This window comes from Pleurodeles waltl, chromosome 1_2 (genome assembly GCF_031143425.1).
Source record: "Pleurodeles waltl isolate 20211129_DDA chromosome 1_2, aPleWal1.hap1.20221129, whole genome shotgun sequence".
NCBI lineage: Eukaryota > Metazoa > Chordata > Amphibia > Caudata > Salamandridae > Pleurodeles > Pleurodeles waltl.
In genome coordinates this window covers 1,169,002,017-1,169,023,467 of record NC_090437.1, presented here as the reverse complement: position 1 = coordinate 1,169,023,467, position 21,451 = coordinate 1,169,002,017, and the positions used below count along the sequence as shown (strand labels likewise).

Genomic DNA, 21,451 nt, shown 5'->3' with positions numbered 1-21,451 from the left:
AAAGGTTCCTGTTGCCGTGGGGATAAGGACTTCTGTAAGTACATTTGTTTTTGACCTTCTGCACGGGTAATGTTAGGGCTAGGACTTCGGCTGCTCTCCTGATCACAGTGGCAGATGACGCTGGTTTTGGAGAATTTACGCCAATGTTAGGGTAGGTGTCTAACTCACTGGCATCTTATATACCCTCAAAAATGCTGCCCTCATCATACAAATCCTCACCCTCATAATCATGGGCATTAAACTGGTTTTCTGGGTCAGATAAAGTATAATGCATGGTCCAGATGTCATGGGTTGCGCTTCCCAATGTAAGAAAACTATCAGATCTGTGTTTGGTGTTGAGACTCAGGTCGGTAGTAATGGTGCCGCTGATAATGTCGAACATTGCGCCAGGGCTGCAGCCTGCAGCACTGTGCTCGAGGAAGTGGTTAACCTAGAGTGGAACTCTAGTGTCACAGTCTGTGTCAAGGAGGAATCCGCCGACAGGCTTCTGATGGGCAGCCACCTCAAATCACTAGGGTCTGAGGGCACTTCTGGTGGATTTGGTCAGGTACCTAAGACTTTGACCATGGCCTCTTATACGGACGTAAATCACTGCATTGTCCACTGAGATGGAAGGTCGAGCAAAAGTGAAATAGAAGTCCGATCTGTGGAGCGGCTCTGCAGCCTGGAGGAATCCAGCCCATTGCACAACTCTGAACGGTGCAAGCAGTGGGACATCTGGGAGCCTTCTGTTTTTCAAGTGATTTTTGGGACTTAAGCCACGCAAAACGATGATGGGTGGAGTGCTGAAACTTTTCAAACACTCACCCACAGTCACAGATCTGGGTTTAATTATCCAGACGCGGGTCCCTTTGCTCATTGTGCCCCTGGATTCACACTAGTCTTTCTGATGAGGAATGATACCCCCAAAAAAGGTCCCAGGATGCTTGTTTCTGGTCGAGGGAGGACCTGGCCTAGGAGTTCAGGCTGGACTGCTCCCATGGGAAGCAGGGTCAAGACTGATATACATACGGCTGGGTCCAAACTGGGGTGGCATGGTGAGCAAAAGAATGATGGATTAAACCCAAATCTGAGACTAGGGGGTGAGTGTTTGAAAAGTGTCAATGCTGCATTCATCATCCTTTTGTGTTGCTAAAGTTGCCGTTAAGTGGCCTGGGTATGCCCAGACGTGGCTCCCTTGCTCACTGTGCCACTGGATTCAAGCTAGTCTGGCTGATGAGGGGTGATACCCCGAAACTGGTCCCATGAAGCTTGGGTCCAGTGCATAGAGGACCTGGCCTGGCAGTTCAGGTTGGACTGCTCCCATGTGGAGCAGAGTCAAGACACATTTGTATATGGCTGGGTCCAAACTGAGGTGGCATGGTGAGCAAAAGAACGATGGATTAAACCCAGATCTGTGACTAGGTGTGAATATTTGAAAAGTTTCAACACTCCTTCCATCATCCTTTTGAGTTGCTAATTTTTGGGTCTTACCCAAACTAAGTGATCGCGATGTGGATCAGTTGAGAGATCAATATCCGGTGTAGGAGCACGTCTGGGACCTCGACTTTGACAAGCACTGTTTCCATGACTTCTTAGAGAGTTTGGCAAGAATGAGCTTGGCCATGCAATTTGTGGATGGCTTTGCGATCCATCCTCATGCAGCAACAGCACAACGTTGTGTTGTGTGAACTACAGAGTCACCAGAGGCAGATATGTGTGCCAGTAATTTTCGCAACAATGAGTGCATTTATCACAATATGTATAATCTTATTGGATATGTTAATAACACAATTTTGGGACAAGCAAACGATTAACAAAGGACATATACATTGAATATTGCACAAAGAGAAGTCTTTAGTTTAAGTATTTTTCAAGAAAATAACATTTATCTTCCATATTTAGTAATGAGGTGTCTTGGTGAAGCCTTATGTAGCTGTACAGGGAACCACATATGAACTATTCACAGTTATGAATACTTCCATTCTTGTTATGTCACTGTGATGGATTTTGCCACAGACTCTTAAGATAGTATATACAATTGATATACAATGCAGCCAGATATGTACAACTGACCATTATGAAGCCAACACGTGTTTCACCCCTTTTTAATGGCATGCACGCCTGTGGCTTTCCCAAGGTGTGATAAGGAAAAATAATTAAAAAGTCATATTTACAATCGTAGAATGTTTTTAATATTAATATTATTTTAGTTGCCACAGTGAAGGTTGAAAAATTGCACTCGAGTGAAAAACACTGCACACTTGCTCCTAAAATTACCTGTGCACTGGTGAGAAGGGAAAATAGAGTGTGATGGAAAATAACATCAAACGGTATCAGTTGACCTGTACCTTTTCAATCAGGGGTGTTCATAACTGATATCTACAGGGTACAGTCGTGACAAGGTTTGAAACTCTGTTATCTTAGGGCCCATATCTACACAACGTAAGAGAATTTGATAGGAGAAAAAATACAAAAAAAAACTTTCCTGTTGAAAAGAAGTCTGTCAAAAGACAGCACTGCTAGCTCCGGCCCAGGTCAGAAGGAGCACAAAGATAGGAACTGACATCAGCACTCCGAGGTGGCGCATACATAAGGGCCCGGATGTTACAACCGAGGCTGGACACTGCCAACACGTAACTACTAAAGTATTAACATATATCATACATCAAAAATATTAATGTACTTAACCCATGCAACTGCACAAAAGGAAAAGGTTTTGGACATAAACCAATGAAATGAAAAAGCAGTGAGGGAATATAAATAGGTGTTTCGCCTTCTGCAGAAGATACCTTTCTGCAAGACGCCTCACATCCCCTTACCTTACAGAGGACCCACTGCGATGGTGGAAACAAATGGCATATTATTCAACTCTTTTCTCATCAGGCAAGGCACTTGCCAGGGTTGACCTTTATCGCTGCTGCTTTCTGGGCTAATGATTAAACACCTGGGACCAAAACCTATCTAGATGAGGGAGTCATAGGTTCTGCAAGACCTGCTAGTGGACGAAGTCTAACTACATGCACACAACCTCCATTATCTGTGTTGCCGCAGACAGTCAGGACCATCAGCAGAACACCTGAATGAATTCAGTATATGTTCATTCCTCAGGGTCAACAGGTCCAAGCCGAGAGTCGACATGGTTCACAGCAGGAAGACGTCAAAGAACGGACAATACATTCACCTCATGGGATATTTTCACACAGCTTTAAATACCCAAGACTATATGTTGCCAAAAAGGCAACCAAAGTTTGGGCTCAAATGGACATGTGCATAGTGATGTAACTGCCAATACACACTGATCAGAGGTGCACTCAAAAGCACCATAGTAATAGATGCAGTACCATGAATCAAAAATAATGTTGATTGAAAAAAAAGAGCTCGGGCCACATACCATGTAAGTTGGAAGAACAACAATATGCTTTGTCTGGATGGGCTGAGTGAATGTTGGGACTCAGTAACCGACTTAGTACAATGCAGTCCAAAATGAATCTGACTCACAACCCAATACATATTCGAGTTCTGAAATGTAGCACCCCAGATGTGCTTTTTGGAACACACAGCATCCAACTCTCTGCAGACAGAGAATTCTCCAGAAACGTCCATGCCCTCCCACAAACAATAGTAATATTTCCTTTAGTTTGTACCAGAAGGTTTGTGCTACGGGTGAACATTTGCAGGTTTACTGGGAAATTCAAATAAAAATATATTCAGAATGTAATCTACAAATAAACACACTCTTCTTCTAGCCTCACTTTTTCACACGTAGGTCAGCAGTTGAGGGCATGTCCTCAAAGCACAGTGTAGCAGTCCTGTACAGCTTCCTGGACCGGGGGTATCTATCATATTTGTGTGAAGTTAAGGCAGCCAAACTACACGTCCGAAAAATAAAGATTTTTTTTTTTTTTTTAAGTTTGGAAATGCTGCAGTTACGAACCTCGTAGACAAACAGTTTACCAAAATAGATACTTGGATGCTTTTTGCTGATGCAGTTCAGCCATCAGGAAGAAAAATTCCCCAAAAAAGGCAGTGGGAGGATGCAACTGATCCATTCAAAAGAATAGTAAACAAGCTATTACAGCGGTGTGGAATATTATAAAAGATCTACTTGTCCATGAGACAAGTTGCTTCACAAATATACTTGCCCAGTAAAATAAATCCACTTGTTCCTTTTCACTTAGAGAAGCGACAAATTATGACAGTAATTTCTTTTTTATAAGAGCTCTGATTATAGCCTCTCTGATTATGCCAGGGTTCATAATATAGTAGAGTTTGAAAACTAGCAATTCCCTTACTCTGCCACGTTTCTGCAGATCTACATACTGGGCCTGAAAGTAGGGGTGACTAATAGTTTCAGGGTTGGAATGTCCTTTTGAGTCTGTGCAAACCTACTAACTTGCATTTTTTTAGGGGTTTTCACCAGCTCTTCTCTAAATTTTCAAATACTGAAAAGGGTTGGAAATTTACTCCTGACAAAGGAAGAAGTAAAATTTCTTCCAGGGTTGGGAAAAGTGGTGGGAGAGAAAACGAACTTGTAAAAGCTCACATTTTCACATGGCAAACCTACACGTGCTTATTTGCTTGTGCTGAAATGCAGTTCACAAATATTTTCTAGTAGTACAATTTCCTGACCTCCTTCTGTAAATTCTTGTGAATTAATGAAAGTCGTAAATCCACAATAATGCAAAGAGATATACCACGTGTGCACTTTTGTGACTAAGAATATGGCCCCTAATTAGGTTTGGAGTTAACCAAGACCTTTTGTTGTTATTTAAATTCTGTTTCTAGCTATAGACTGGCTTCACTGAAGGACTGCATTCTGCTTTTTCATAAGGAACATATCGGCAAAGAAAGTATTTTATTCAGCGCCAGGAACATTGTGATAATGTGTGCTTTTTGGGAACAAAAAAAAATATACTTTTATTTATAATGGTGAGGGACTGACAGTTCCCACAGCTATAAAGTTGCACAAAAAACATGTCAAAACAAGATACACATTGACAAAGCCAAAAGGTTGACCACCAATGTCAGACTTTTGGCTTTGCGAATGCTTGTTTATTTTCATGTTTTCCATAATCCTGGTGAAATACTAGCATGCATCAACACATTTTACTGAATGATGCTTCAAAGAAATGGTATCTAAAATTTCACAGTAGTTTAGCAAAACAGTTTTTTTCTAAGTGCATTTTTTGTGGACAATTTATTTGGAAAGTAAAGAATCATGAATCTTGCTTTCAAAATGCTGCATATATTTGCATCTAATCAGAGTGCATTATAAGAGATTTAAACATAGCCTCATATTGTTAAACTTTGCAAACGTGTGTATACATTTTTATACCAGAGCCACTGTCAGTACTGCAGTCCAAGGCTTACAACATTTCCTTAGCGCGCTCACCCTAATAATGAAGATTTCGATTTATGAACCATAAATACGAATTTGAAGCGCATTAACATATGGACATAAATATTACCTTAACTGCAGACAATGCCCTTCCCTGGTCCATACTGTGGTACTGTAAATTAGCAGCAAAGGGGTTTGTGCTGCAGGGGGTTGGGCCTACCTGTATAAGGACAAAATATACATGAAAACGTGTTATCCTTGACCCCAGCACAATATGTCCTGGGGGTCGGGCTATCGGAATTCCACATCTCTGGATTCTATACTCCAGGAAAGGAACAAATACAAGATGAGGAAGAAAAGACATTGATTAAGAAGCAAGCAAACAAGATTGACAAGAAAGTCAACCAAGGATAAGCAACGGGGAAACCCAAAGCCCACTGTAAGTATTACTATTGTCCATATTAGGTCTTTTGGCAACAAACAGCTAAAACTGTAGGCGAAACCTAAATTGATTTTTATAACAGGAAACACAGGTTCCAACTCTTAATTTCTCTTACATAAAAGTGTTTCTCAGAAGGGGGGTTCATCAGATAGATATGGTTTTGTGACTAATAACTTCAGACTCTCAAGACCTGGACTCTATTACAAGCTTCAACTGATCAAAGATTTTATGACTATGGGAAAATGAGCAGATCGCTGTGCCTCAAACTGTATAAATGTCTTATGCAACTGTGTATTTGTACATTGTACAAAATACCTAAAGTAAAAGAAATGACACAGCATGCTATCTAGTTACATGTTTCTACCAACCCCATGCAGTCACACTAAATTCTGTTTTCTGTAATCTGATTTTAAGATGCCAACACCAATGTTTTGCTGCTTCATCGAGCTACGGTTACCTAATTAAATGAATACAATAAAAACGTAAAGGAACAAAAAAGGAAAACTTTATGAAATATTTCCCATAGCCCGGATTCTCTTTTAAGAGGTTCATATGCAGAAAAGTGAAAATATGACAAGCCAATGTAACAGGGACATTAACCTTTGATAAAGTATTCAAAAACTAGTTGTTTCAAAACAAAATGTACTTTGCCTATAGCCTGATTTTTGTATTGTAAATATGGTACCCAAGTTGCATCCAGGCTCTTCTACATACACCCTGGAAAACATCGAAATAAGTGGCATAAATACAGACACAGTGCTTAATTTGTAAATAAAAAAGTGCTGGTGCCCAAAGCCCTCCTCAAACATGCGGCTGCTGCAATTAAATGTGCGAACACAGAATACCGAGGCGGCGTAATCCTGAAGCCTTCTCTGGCCTCTTCAATCCATATAAAACCACTCCCTGCCCCTTCAGCTCACTCTTGCCGCTTTCTACTTTCTCCCTTTGTGACGCTTTTTCGTTTTTCTTTTCCTCGGTCTTTCCCATATGTGTCTTTTGCTCGCAGCAAATGCTTGAGGCAGAAGAATAAGCCCCGGCCCTCAAAAAAAAGTGCTGGTGCTCAGCACCTGAAACAACAAGCACAAACTAAGCACTGCTTAGACATAGCTATTGCTCTCAGTAGCCACATCCCATCTCATGGACTATAAGTGTGCCATCCTAGGTCAATTGGTTTCCCAACAACCAAACTGAACTAAAATGAAAAATTCTGGAAACACAGCATTAGGCCAACCGGGTATCATCATTAGCGCAAATGACTTCTACAATATGTCAAATAACCTAATCATTTTTTTTCTCCACTGACAAAAGGAAACAATCATTAAGACTGAAAAATCAAACGACAACCATAGAGACAATAAAAGTTCAATACAGAAGATTCTGGGCCCATCTGTAGCAGCAAGACCTCAGTTTTTAAATACAAGCGGTCAATTCAAGAGATGGTCAGTGGAGGTTTCATTGTCCAATACGCTAAACCTCCAGACTACTACTTGAACAAGAAACTTACCCTACAAGCACACGAATCACTGGCAGAGTGGGCAGTGTCAACTTCAACTGTTACAAGGTATTAAAACTTGTATCCAGTATATTGATTTGAAATAAGTCAATTCCTTTCAGTGCTCAATTATAGGAACTTCCTTCTCACTGGAATTTCTAAACTACACCCAGCTTCTATCAGCAGTCTCACATAAGCAGGCCAACAGCTGATGAAAGTTTGATCACATTTCTCTTATGATCTCACTGAAGAGGCTTTTAATGGAGGCAAAGGGTATTTTCAAACTGGCCTTCATTATCCTTAAGGTACTTCACTCAGGAACCCCTAAGTATCTTCCACAGAAACTAGCCATCTCAGGCAGTCAGTGCCATTTTAGGAAGGTGGACACCATTCTTCTTGGATTCCAAAGCTTTAAGACAACAAACACATGAAAGCAATCTTTCTCTAGAGTGAACAAAGGAGGTGATATATTCCACAAGGCCATCAGAAAAACCTTGTTCTATGGCATCTTCAAAAACCAAATAGCTTCAGAAAACAAGTAGCTGATAAGGCTGTTATTCTAGGTTCACTTCTACCAATGGAAGGAGCCATATTTGTGTCAGAACTATCCATATGTACCTTCTGTATTTCTATTTTTCTGGAAAACATGTTTGTATTTCCATTACTTGACCATACAGTATCTGGTTACACTGTATAAAACTGATAAATATTTTGCTAGTGATCAAAGGGATTAGCTTTATGTTCTAAACCGGTTACCGCAATATGTAGAAGAACAACAATTCACTCATTTCTGCCCAAAATCTAAAGCAGGTGATGATTTTGCACAATACTGTCCTTGCACATAACTTGGAAACCACGACCGACAACCAGCTATCATTCAGAAAGATGATTACGAAATTTGTGAGTCTGTCCTTGGGATTCCATTTTTCTACTGCACGGATGACCATTAGTGGGTCGTATTGTGTTGTACAAATTCAGATGCAAGTTACTGGAGACAGTCAGTATTTCTTGAAAACTGGGACTTTGAGTCAATTTCGCATTACTTTAAAGTTTCACCAATTCTTTATGGTGGTATACACCCGAGTATGGTTAAGGGGTGAATATTTGGCACCACTAATAGCAGTAAAACCAAACAAAAATGGTTACAACCATAAAGTCATCCACAAAAAAATAAAACATGGAAGCCATAAAATTATAAACATCACAACTGAAACGGAGGGCTAAGGCTCTATAAAGATAATGTAAAAAAATAATGGAATTGAGAAACATTACTTGAATAATGTTACACTAGAGTGAAAGCGTGAGCACTAGTCTTTTAGATTGCAGACAGCAGGAAGAAAGATTGCTGTGAGAATTAATTGAATAAAACAGCTGAAAAAACGAAGGTTGTTTAAGAGGAAGTGAAAGCAGGTACTGGTATATCAGGGATGGTTCTGGGAATTTGGGGACCCTCTGCATAAAGGGAATATGCGAGGCCCCTGTAATTTCCAAACAACCAGACACATTCAGGGCTGTTTGCATCTCAATAAATGCCCCTGCTCCCGAGGCTGTGGGACGAACCCACCTAGGCTGCAGCCCCTCCCTCTAAGTCACCTACAAGCACCTCTTAACAGCACATAAAGGGCTGAACGTGTGGATTTTCATCCGGAAAGGTTAAAACGGTAGCGAGACAACAGGCGTCACATGGTGCCTCTAAACGGGCAGCAGGCCTGATTGCAGGGCAAACCTGCATAAAGTTTATCCTTGCAAGTGGGCCCATAGGAGGGCCCGTCCCTGCTCTAGGTCTCTTGCCCAGGGTTGCGAGGCCCACGGAGGGGGGCTTTCCCGGGGGCTCAATTGCAAGGAGACAACTTGCTCTCAAATTAGATGACCAGGGGTCAAAGAGAGGGCGTGTGCTGTGGCCTGGCTATGATGCACTTGTGCGGGCCCAATGTTCGTGGGTGAGAGTGGGCCGGCGCCGGTCCTGGGTATTATGTACTAGATGTTGAACGTAAAACTATTTCATGAGTAAGTAAAAAAAAAAAGCTCAGCAGACCACAGAACGATGTATGAAAGATGAAATTTCGTCAGCTGATAAAAGAAAAGTGAAGTCATGAGTTCATTTTATATACGCCCTCACATCTTGGAGCAGCCTTACTTTCCATTGAACAAGGGTCACGTGGAAAGTAGGAGATGAGAAATGAGTATTTCAAGATTGTATCAAAATGTACGTATTTTAATTACATTTGCACTGATGTTTCTCGGAATATTTATCATTCAAGAAACTATTTAGTAAGATGTCAATGTACTTAGATGACTACGAACACTGCATTATTAAGGGGAGCTGGATGATAAAAAAAGCTGCCTACATGTCGATTTGGAACCGGTCCACAGCCCTTTATACTGAATTTTGTTAAATTAAACAATATTAGTAATATATTGGTGAGTAACCTCACGTTTTTTCAGTGCGCAGGATGGCAGAGCGTGAAGTAAGCTCATGTGTTGCACATATGAAAAGATTCTGCTAAATCCAGGCAACACTTGTTCTAACAAACTGCTGGCTAGCTTTATACAGTCGCATTTACCATTAAAGGCAAGTCGTGACATGCAGGCCTGAAGTTCTGATGAGCACTGATTACAATTTGAAAGCGGTTTAAATTTACAGCCTCCAATCAGCGGTCTGTCGGACAATCGTAGGTTAACTTGCACTAACCAATAATGCTGCGATTCTTGAGCCACAGCTGTAGCAACGCAGAGAAGGGAGCCTTAAAGAGGATTAAATAGTCACATCCCGTCACGATGGGTGTGGCCAAGTGGGTCTCAACTCCGCAGTATGACTCATGCCTCAGCCTTCTCCCCTCATCCTTAATGAACATCTGCAAATGATCTGAAAGACCACAGATGTTAAAGCGATTTCAGGGTGCACGTTCCTTGCTGGCTAGTCTAAACCTGATTCCTGGGCCGAAAACGTACACATTTTACTATTCTGCTTTCCACAGTTACCACCCACTCACTACGAGTATACTGTACAAGCACGTAAAGCTCTTACATAGCGAGTAATGCAGCTTTGATTTTCTGAATAAACATTTGTGCGCATAACCCTCATTCGTACTGTGCTTTTTAGGCTGATTGTATGTTGGCAGGAGCCCACAATGCAAATTCAGACGGCTTAAAATACAATATTACCTCCCTGGAGTGGGAACGAGGTTTTAGGGAAAGCGGCGCATCCCGGTGTACTGCACCTTTAAGACAGCAATGTCAGTAGGTTCTTGAAATGCATTCTCCATCTGGCATGTGGCTCTATTCCTTTCTCAGCTGAAAAGAACGTGCCATGTAGCTACCGGTGTCTTGTTAAGAGTGGAAGAAATGCAAGGACATATGTTTGAGAGCCATAACGTGAGCTGTGATAACATTTTATTCACATGTACGATGCTCACTCACCATGAAAGCTGCAGTTCCTCAGAAACCATTACACTGGAAGCCTAGCTCGCCATGCATCATTCAGGCCTCGCAGGATCACCAGCAGGGGAGGTGGGATGGGGGACTGAGCTCCACAGCGCTCCGTCAGTAAACGATCTGCGGTGCATCCGATACAGCAAGGACACCGGATACGAGTATCACTAGTAGGGCTGGTTATCTTTTGCTCCACCTTCCTTCCTCTTAATCCCAGACCCAGGGCTGTCTGCAGCAAGATGCTCTTATTTGAAGGAAGCAGGCTGTCACAGGCACTGTAATCGCTTTCAGATTGAAGGCACACGATCAGCCTCTCGGGCTCTTCTTGTAATGCCTTGACGGAGAGCAGTCAGGCACAGCAGCAGGGCCGCTTCTAGTCTGGGTGTAAATTGTTCTCATTACACGAACTGAGCTGAAAAACCATATGATTTAGGTTTATGCTTCGAAGTGGCAAGATTACTATGTTATTGCTTTCAAATATTATAGAGAGGTGACGCGCACTAGCGTAAAACTAACTAAACGTTAGGTTTTTCTCTTTTAACAAAAAGAAAGCCATAGTCCAAGGTAAAGCGCTCATACACAAAATCAATACGCTGCCTGAGGTACACAGTTATGTTCGACAGACTATTACACTAGGTTACAACAAGCATTGGCAAAGCCAATTGGTTACGCCCACGCAAAATCTATTTTCTTTGTAAATGTTTTTCATATGGACAGCCGTTGACCTGCTGTTCGACATGGCTTAAAGTAAACAAAAACAAAAAAAAAGGAAAAGGAAACAAAAGTGCTATGACGGTGGCCGGCTTTCACTGTGTTATAGCGGTTTTTATTTACTTTATGCCATGTTCCACAGCAGCTCACCTACTGAGCAACATGTAAAAAAAAAAACATTGGCAAATCTAAGAGATTTCGCATATGTGAAACCTACTGCATTTGACAATGCTTGGGGTTGAGGGTGGGATTCTTTTAGTATGGAGATAGAAGTAGGCAGATGTTACCTGCATCCCGATATAACACTGTAGAGTGTAGTCGATATATTTGGACACAAATGTGTGATAATCATGCATGCTGTCGAAATTATGAACAGATGCCAGTTGGGAGCTCTCGTAACAGTTATAATATTTTGTACTTGTGGTCAAATGTGAATTCAATAGTACGCATATGTATCTGTTTGGGGGCATACAAATACACAAAAACATAACATGAATGACCTGCAGTACGTGAAGAATATTAAAATATATCGCTATGCAATAAAAGGGGTACCGGTGGGGTTAAAGCGGTGACCCCACCCTTTGTTCTAAAGCGAGGGACTGCCACCGGATGCAGTATTCCCGCCTTCTCAGGATTAGAATTATGGTACACAATGAGATATTGGGTAGAAAGATAAAGGACACTCGTTGCACACACTCTGCACGACCCTGCACAGAAGTCAATAGAACAAGCCTGCGGCTAAAGCATTGAAAAATATACTGCAAAAATATGTTTTCAACAGAACACACAATTTAGAGTTTACAATTTTTGTGTGCGAGTAGGTCAGCAAGTCAAGGCGTCCTTACTTTGCATTCTGGGACCTACAGTCCTTGCAAAGCCAAAGAAAAAATGATCCCAACTGGATGAGATCCCACGCAGGAACCCGAGAATATAGGCAAGACTGCATGTAACAAACTAGAGCATTCTGGTACTTGTGGTCTGCGTGTTACTTCCGATAACAGCTTTTTTTTAAGGAATCCCCAGAACTGGAAACTTGCGTCCTGAGGAAATTAAGCAATTTGACAATTCTATAGAATACATTAAAGAGCTGAACAATTTTTATCTTGTACATAAATACATTTAGAGTGCAATCTCTGCTAGCTTTCGAAATTGAAACAAAAAGAACGTGTCAAAATGTAAAGTATTAAAGCATTAGAAGGAGATGTGGAGGTTAGAACAGAGGAGCACTGACAATTTTAAACCCAGCACGTAAGCCAGATGATAGTGTATGTAGGACTAATAAAATCAATATATTAACTTAAAGCAAAAGTATATCCCGTTGAAAACAGGGCAACTACGTGGGTAAAGTGGGCAGAAAGTCAATAAACAATAAGAAAATGGAGATCTGCAACTAAATTACGAACTAACCAAAGAACTAACAAATATAGCAACAAATACGATCGAAGGACGATGAGTGCTTTAAAATTGGCTATAGTGAAAAAGAAGGCAGGCGCTTTAGCATGGGATACATGTTGCATGTGCAAGAAAGGACGAATTGGGAGAAAACTCAGTTTAACAGAAGTGGTAGAATAAGGAACAATGTTTATGGTTATGAGGCGGCCACCGCTGTTTGTGGGTAGAGGAATAGAGGAAGAACGAGGGAAGAATCAACCAAGTCCCAAGCTGGGGGGAAGGGAGAGGTTTCGGGGGGGGGAATATGAGGTGGTGGGGGCTCGGAAGGGATAGAGAGGTCCTGAAAATACATGGACTTTGGCAGCTAAGACAATGTTAGAGCACCTGGGAGGAGAGGAAACGGCATGCAGATTAACTCTTATTTAATGCGAGATAATACATAAAAAAAAAAAACACAATCCCTCCTTGCTTTAAAAAATAAACGTATCCTTACATAATATATTATTGTGCGCATAAAAAACCTCCAAATCCTTACCCCGTATATAAAACAAACTATGATGAGGTAAGAGGGAGGCAACTAGCGAGAGAGCTGAGCTGTAGAAGAATGTATACCTTAGTTTCCCCACTTTTTGATCTTGGACAAAAAAAAAAAAAAAATATGACGATTTATTCTCACTTGATGTTTCTGTCTCAAAGATACCCCTGTTAACTATCTTCCAGAACGCGCTTGAGTTTTTAGTGAGTGACACATGCTCCAAATCCTCCCAAGCCTGCCACTGGAGTTGCTGTTTTCTTTCCTTCAGAGCAGATTTACACTGAGCCTGTGCACTACTCACACAGGCCTTATCCCTGGGCTATGCCTTCAATGCCCTCTTCAGGGCTTTCCTAGCCACGTAACAGGGTTTGCTAAACCATCCTCCCTGATGCTTAGGAATGGTCTCTCCATTTTTGGTCATGAATTCCTTTATGGCGTCATTTACTATATTCACAGCATCAACCACTTCCCCAGGTGAGGGGGATTCAGCCAAAATAATCTCTATTATCAGATTTAAATTTTGGCTAACCACCCTCTTCACTACCTGCGGAATGCTCACCCGTCTCTAACCAATTCTCCTGCCCTGATCCTTGATTCTAAAACCTACCGGCCCACCAATCACCGATGTGCACATATTGCATGGAAAGTTTAGGGATACCTTGAGGGGGTTTTGATCACTAAAGCACTTCCTTTTCACCTCTATGCTGGACCAGATTTCTCACTGAAGGGGACACAAAGATATCATCAATTATCGAACCAGCCCCTCTCCCCTCAAAAGTTGGTACCTGATTTTCACATGCAAATTCTAGGTCAAAAGTATTCTGCAAACCCAGGCTCTGTAACTCCTTAATAAGGGACCTCCCCCTCGTATCCTGTATAGTTGCAGGCGCACCATAATCCTGCTCAAAGGGATTCTCAACAGTATAATAGCCCCCTATCTTTGCATTAAAGTCTCCAGATACAATTGCATGGAATTCCATACCACAGGCCTCCAACCTTCCTTTCAGTATCTTCAACGCAAGAAAGGGGTCCTGATTTGGCAACCAGAATCCCATACTGCATTGTAGAAGTTTACCAAAAGGACGTTAAACTTATTTGGGAAAACCACCCAAATGATGAGGATACCCTGATGCCTACAATTAATCTGATATGCTCTAGCAATCTTAGAGATGCGAACCAGGGTGACTAAACCCACTTTTGGGCGAAAACCAGGCACCCGTTCATCCGGAACGGCAAACCCTTGGAATCCATCCCATACCGCTGCACCTTCTGACCAGGTTACCTGAAGTAAAAAAATAAAAAAAATCAAAGCCTAAAATAAAAACTTTACCCATTGCCCATCTTGAAGCTTAGCGTCATAACCTGCCACATTCCAAGAGATTAGCAGAGTCAGGGAAGACCCCTCACCCAACCCTCCCAGACCTGGCGGCGTAATAGGCGACCTTCATGAAACTACCTTATCTTTTACCTCCTGTGTAAACGGTTGCACCCGTTCATACCGTCAATCATTCTCCTCAAGGTCAGAAAGTACAATAAATCTATTTTCCACTCAAAGTGGTTGCATACCTTCCTGGAGTTTGGGAAGGCCCCTGCCTCGGAAACCATCCAAGGCCCGGGGGTGTGGCTATAAAAGACCTTCCTTTTCCAGGGGGCCTACCCACCCAATCCTTCTAACAAATAAAATACCAATAATGTCCTTGCAGTTTAAATCACAGTTTTAACTCAGCCAATGTCCTGACTTGTTCTTTAGCTGTTCAGTGGGTTTGCTTACACCCAGAGCTAACAGTGGAACATTTGTAAGTATTACCACATAGGGGGCACAGTCAGGTGGAAGCTCCAAACGGGCAAGTGGGAGACCATTACAACCGTGCAAATTTTGACCCCCCTCCTCCGCTCTTGAACTGTCACTGCATTCTCTCCAGTCCAGCTCACGGATCTCCCTCTAATACCATTTCTACTAGATTCCCCTGCAGTTCTACACAAATTCTCCAGGGCCGTCTTTCCATGCTTTACAAGGTTGCCTGTATTTGGATGGTGCGGGGAATGCTGGGTAACACTTTCCTGAATTGCTGGGTTTTCGTACAGCGGGGTTTCCTTTTCCAGGGTGGGGCCATAAGATTCAAGATCCAAAGTCCCGCACTTTTTTGGTGCTGTACTGGGCCCCACCTTGAATACAACAGGGAAACTGCTGCTTCAAAGGCCTGCAATTTCTCCTTTACCGGCAACAGGCAAGCCTCAACCATCTCCTTGAATTTTACCATGAGATTCTCAAAGCCGTGGACTTGACAATGTCTGGCGTGAGTACCTCACTGGGTACCAGAGCAGTTCAGATTTTCAGAAAGTGCCACTTTGGGTTTTCTCCCAGGTTTCTTCTGAGGTTTTCCCCTCTTGAGTGGAGGGCTACTACAGCTAGGAGGGGAGTCAGACAAAGCCCCCTTGCCCTTTCTTGGGTGATCCTCCACAACATTATTTCCAGCTGCTGCCAGGGGTGATTTAAGCAATTCTACCTGATGTACCACAGGCCGACCGTCTTCATTATCAGAAATCTCAAACCTCATCATTGGCTGATGCTCGCTGCCAGTCACTCATTTCCAATGAAGGGCATCTCTCTGTGAAATCTATCTCCTTTGAGACTACCCCAATCGCTCAAGCTAGAAAAGAGTCTAAAGTTGAATTTGGTGGCCCCCTAATGATTCTTCACCCTTCAGCAGTCTTCTTCGTGCCCATCCTGCCAATTTATCCTGCAACCGTTTCCACCCAATGCACTTCTGAATCGCTAGACAGTTACAGCTTTAGAAGGGTGAGTCAGAAAACCCCTTCAGCTATGATTTGATATGATGATGATTTGATAGGACTTGATATTTGAAGTTGGAACTCACCCTGCTTTTGCCAGATGTCAGGCGGGGTGGACCAGCCCAGCCTCTATCGACCGCTGACTAGCGTAGACTGGCCAGGGCACGCCCCGCGCAAGGCCCTGCGGAGTGCTCCAAGGCGCTCAATGTCAAGTTTGAGCAGCTGTGGCAAGGAAATAGCCGCCTCCCGGGGCCAGGAAAGCAATCTTGAAGATGTAGTCAGCCCTTGAGAATCTAGTGCGTCCCGCACTGCAGAGTACTCCTAGGTGCTTTATGTTGCTCAATGTCGAGTGTGAACAGCTTTGGCAAGGAAATGGCCGCCTCCTGGGGCCAGAGAGCAGTCTGGAGGGTGTAGTCCCTCACTGAGAGTCCAGCACATCTATTATGTCATTAGTTATCTCATTTATTTTATGGAAGAATGTGGATATTGCCAGACAAGACCAGACTAATTGTAGAAAATCAGCCTTATAAGCAGAGGTTGCATTATGTGCTCATAGTTTTATCAAATTTGTTCATGCTCATCAATGTGTGATGTATTGTGGTTAAGAATTTAAAGTGGCGACCCTTGACCCTGCTTCAGGCAGGTCGCTCCCCTGCACCGCGTGCCGGTGCTGCCTCTGCCTCCAGGTGCCCGTGATTCTTTCTTATTTTTTCTTCCCCTCGACCCCTACTGCTGCCTCCCTGCGGCCCCGCCCCCCTGCTCTCCCATTTGCTGCTCGCTCCCCCCTCTCCTCCCTGCTGCCACTCCCTCCCACCTCCCCTCATATGGCAGCCGCTAAGGCAAGCCCGTCTGCGCCCAGCGCCAGGACCCCTGGTCCCCAAGACCAGCACGGCCAGCAACGCCGTTACACAGCCAGCACCCTCTGTGCACTCAACATCGGACGAGCACATGCCTGCTTCCTGGCCTCTCCTAAGCACACCCAGGGACCCGTCACCTGCCAGAACTGCAGCCTCACCAGCCTCCAACTCACCCAACCTCCTGCAGAGCCTAACCGCAACTAGCTCCGATGCATCCTACTTAACACCCGCTCCGCACGCAAACACGCCGTCGAACTCTGGGACCTGCTCGTCACCTCCACCCCGGACGTCGCCTTCCTGACGGAGACCTGGATGAACGCCTCCTCGGCCCCAGACATTGCCATAGCCATTCCGGATGGCTACAAGATCACCCGCAGGGATCGCACTAACGGAGGCGGAATTGCCATTGTCCACAAGAACACCATCAGGGTGACGACCTATACCGACGACACCCTCAGCACCGCCGAACACCTGCACTTCCAGATCCACACCAACCCCAACACCACCCTCAAAGGAACCCTCATCTGCAGACCCCCCCCAGACCTCAGCCTCAGTTTTGAGACGTCATCGCCGACCTTGTCAGCAGGCACGCCCTAGCCTCCGCCGACTACGTCCTCCTCAGCGACCTGAACTTTCACCTGGAGAATAACAACGATCCCAACACCACCACCCTAATCAACAACCTCGCCACCCTCGGACTCAGATAACTCGTCACTAACCTAACACACTCTGCTGGCCACACACGGGACCCAGTCTTCTCCGCTAGCCCCCACGTCACCTTCAGCCACACCAACAAACTCCCATGGACTGACCACCGCTGCATCCATTTCACCTTCCAGAAGCCCACCACGCACCACCACACCCAACAGATCCCCCGCCGCAACACCACACCCAACAGATCCCCCGCCGCAACTGGAGCAAAATCAGCCAAGACCAACTGAACACCAACCTCGCCCGAAAACCACCCACCGAACCCACCAATCCCGACCTCGCAGCCTGCACCCTCTGGCGCGGGATTGATGACTGTGCCGAAACCCTCGCCCGCTCAATAAACCTTCCAACAGAGGTAAGAGCTAGCTGGTTCACCTTGGACCTTCAAGTCTCCAAGCAAACCTGTCGGAAACTTGAGAGAAAGTGGCTCCTCGAACAAACTCCAGACAACCATGCCACCTTCAAGAACGCCATCCGCAATCACCATCACCTCATCAGATCTGCCAAGAAAACCTCCTTCAAAGACCGCCTGGACAACAACGCACACAACAGCAGGGAGCTCTTCAACATTGTGAATGGACTCTCCAACCCCAGCTCCAGCACAAACAACATCCCACCTTCACAAGACCTGCAACTCCCTCGCCACCTTCTTCCACCACAAGATCACAGACATCCATGACACCTTCAACAGCCAGACCACCGCGCCAATCACAGACTCCTCAGACTCTCCTCCCACCTACAACTACGACCCCCTGCTCGTCTGGGCCAACGTGAACGAAGACGACACAATCAAAACCATGGGCTCCATCCACTCTGGATCTCCGTCAGACCCATGCCGGCACCACATCTTTAACAAAGCAAGCGCCACCATCGCACCCCACCTCCGCAAAGTCATCAACATCTCCTTCGAGACCGTGACTTACCCCGAGAGCTGGAAGCATGCGGAGATCAAACCCCTACTCAAGAAACCCAAGGCGGACCCGAGAGACCTCAAGAACTTCCGCCCCATCTCCCTGCTCCCATTCCCGGTCAAGGTCATCGAGAAGATCGTCAGACAACTTACCCACTACCTCGAAGAAAACAACATCCTGGACCCATCCCAGTCAGGGTTGCGCAGCAACCACAGTACGGAAACCGCTGTCATCGCCGCCACCGACATCAGGGCCCTGCTATACAACGGCGAAACCGCAGCCCTCATCCTCCTGGACCTCTCGGCCGCCTTCGACACCGTCTGTCACCGCATCCTACGCACACACCTTCACAACGCAGGGATCCGGGACAAGGCTCTAGAGTGGACCACCTCCTTACTCTCTGGCAGAACCCAGAGCGTCCGCCTCCCCCCCTTTCTGCTTCGAAGCCTCCAAGATAATCTGCGGCATTCCCCAAGGTTCGTCCCTTAGCCCTACACTTTTCAACATCTACATGGCCCCGCTCGCCCGCATCACCCGGCTGCACAACTTCAACATCATCTCCTACGCCGATGACACCCAACTGATCCTCTCCCTCACCAAAGACCCCCTCACCGCCAAATCCAACCTCCACGAAGGAATGAAGGCCGTCGCCAAATGGATGAGGAACAGCAAACTGAAATTGAACTTGGGTAAGACGGAGGTCCTCATCTTCGGCGCCAACCCCTCAACCTGGGATGACTCCTGGTGGCCGACCACTCTGGGAGCAGCCCCAACACCCACCAACCACGCACGCAACCTGGGCATCATCCTCGACTCACTCACCTTGACCAAGCAAGTCAGCGCGGTCTCCTCAACCTGCTTCAACGCGCCGTGCAAGATCTACAGATGGGTCTCCACAGATACAAGAACAGTCACCCAAGCCCTCGTCAGCAGTAAACTTGACTACGGAAACACCTTCTACGCAGGAGCCCCTGCCAAACTCCTCAAACGACTGCAACGCATACAAAACACCTCAGCATGCCTGATCCTCAATGCTCACCACCACAGCCACATCACCCCCCTTCTGAGAGACCTACACTGGCTCCCCGTCAACAAAAGGATAACCTTCATGCTCCTCACCCACGCACACATGGTGCTCAACAACACTGGTCCAGCCTACCTCAACAGACGACTCACCTTCTATACCACGTCCCACCAACTCAGCTCAGCTGACCTCGCCCTCGCCACCGTCCCCCGCATCCGGAGAGAGACTACCGGAGGCAGATCCTTCTCCCACCTCGCCAAGACCTGGAAAACCCTTCCCTTGCCCCTACGACAGATCGAAGTCCTGCTGACTTTCAGGAAGCGGCTCAAAACCTGGCTATTTGAGCAGTAGCAGCACCCGCCCCCCCCCCCCTCAGCGCCTTGAGACCCTCACGGGTGGTAGTGCGCTCTACAAATACACTGATTGATTGAAAGTGAACACACTTATGTCTATAATTCTACTGTATCAATTTTACATGAGTGTAACAGTATTTCCAGATTTTATAATCAATATTCCCAGATCCATTTCCTAGTGCTCTTTTCAATGATGTGTGGGAACCCTACCTGTTTCCAAGCATAGTTTGCATAGTTTAGCAATTAATTTCCTATTTGTATTGAAAGACAGTAGTTGTGTGTGTTGGGGGAATTCTGGAGGTTCTTTAGGAAATGTAGCTAATGCTTCTTTTACAGTTTGTCACAGCATAAGTAGGTGAACATCTATAGAACATTTGCACTTTGATTTACAATCCTCCTGTTAGGTATTCTTGATTGGGGAATAGGTGATTGTGTTCCACGATTTCCTTTTTCACAAAAGACTCAGGGGATTCAAGTATAGGTGATAGAATTAGATTTCTCACCACTATTATTTCAGGGCCGTATAGTGCATTATATGCTACTTTATGAGCCAACGTCAACCACTCACCACACACATCTCACCATGTGAATTTAAAAAGTGGATGTAGATTGTTTGATGGACAAAGTTTTTTAATGTACTATTTTCAAGTTGGTCTCTTTTATAGGATGCAGAAGATTGGATCTGGTACTGCTCAATATGCAACACAATTGGATTGGGGCACTAAATAGATGTGAAAGGCAAGCAGCCAGAGCCCACCTTTATCCAAAAAGTGAGGGTGGTCCTAATCTGGGGTCTTCTCCCACTCATATTAGTCTGGTGGGTATGGTCTGGATCATGCTGAACTGCATGTTCAGCAGCGTAGGAACGTTTGTTAGTAGGTAAAAAATTTATGAAGGACAGCCATTTAGATAAACCTGATTAAATCTGCCACAGAAAGAGGATTTTTTTTTTAGCCATCCATTCACTTCTCCGTTTAGATTATATATTAACCGGCCACAGTTCTCACTTATTAGGGCTTATTTATTCAGATGGACTACTAATCTAAAACATTTTACAGATGAGATACCCCACTTTAGTGGTTAGTCAAATATCGGTGGTTTAGTGTTGCAGGTCAATGGGAAGTGCAATGTTTTATCCAGAGGAACTTAGTACAGGGAGTGCAGAATTATTAGGCAAGTTGTATTTTTGAGGATTAATTTTATTATTGAACAACAACCATGTTCTCAATGAACCCAAAAAACTAATTAATATCAAAGCTGAATATTTTTGGAAGTAGTTTTTAGTTTGTTTTTAGTTTTAGCTATGTTAGGGGGATATCTGTGTGTGCAGGTGACTATTACTGTGCATAATTATTAGGCAACTTAACAACAAAAAAATATATACCCATTTCAATTATTTATTATTACCAGTGAAACCAATATAACATCTCAACATTCACAAATATACATTTCTGACATTCAAAAACAAAACAAAAACA

General features: G+C 44.3%; 1 protein-coding gene across 8 annotated transcripts in view; it reads right to left on the bottom strand.

Annotated features, from left to right (window-relative positions):
* TBC1D14 (TBC1 domain family member 14) overlaps positions 1-21,451 on the bottom strand; it is a 490,570-nt gene that overhangs the window by 230,555 nt on the left and 238,564 nt on the right. Inside the window, exon 1 of one of the 8 annotated variants that reach the window (XM_069203216.1) lies at positions 10,675-10,949. The exons of the other annotated variants lie outside the window; for them this stretch is intronic. Within the exon in view, the coding sequence (XP_069059317.1) occupies positions 10,675-10,677 (3 nt within the window). The 5' untranslated portion in view covers positions 10,678-10,949. Of the gene's footprint in view, positions 1-10,674; positions 10,950-21,451 lie in introns of those variants that run through there. 8 annotated transcript variants of the gene reach the window in all.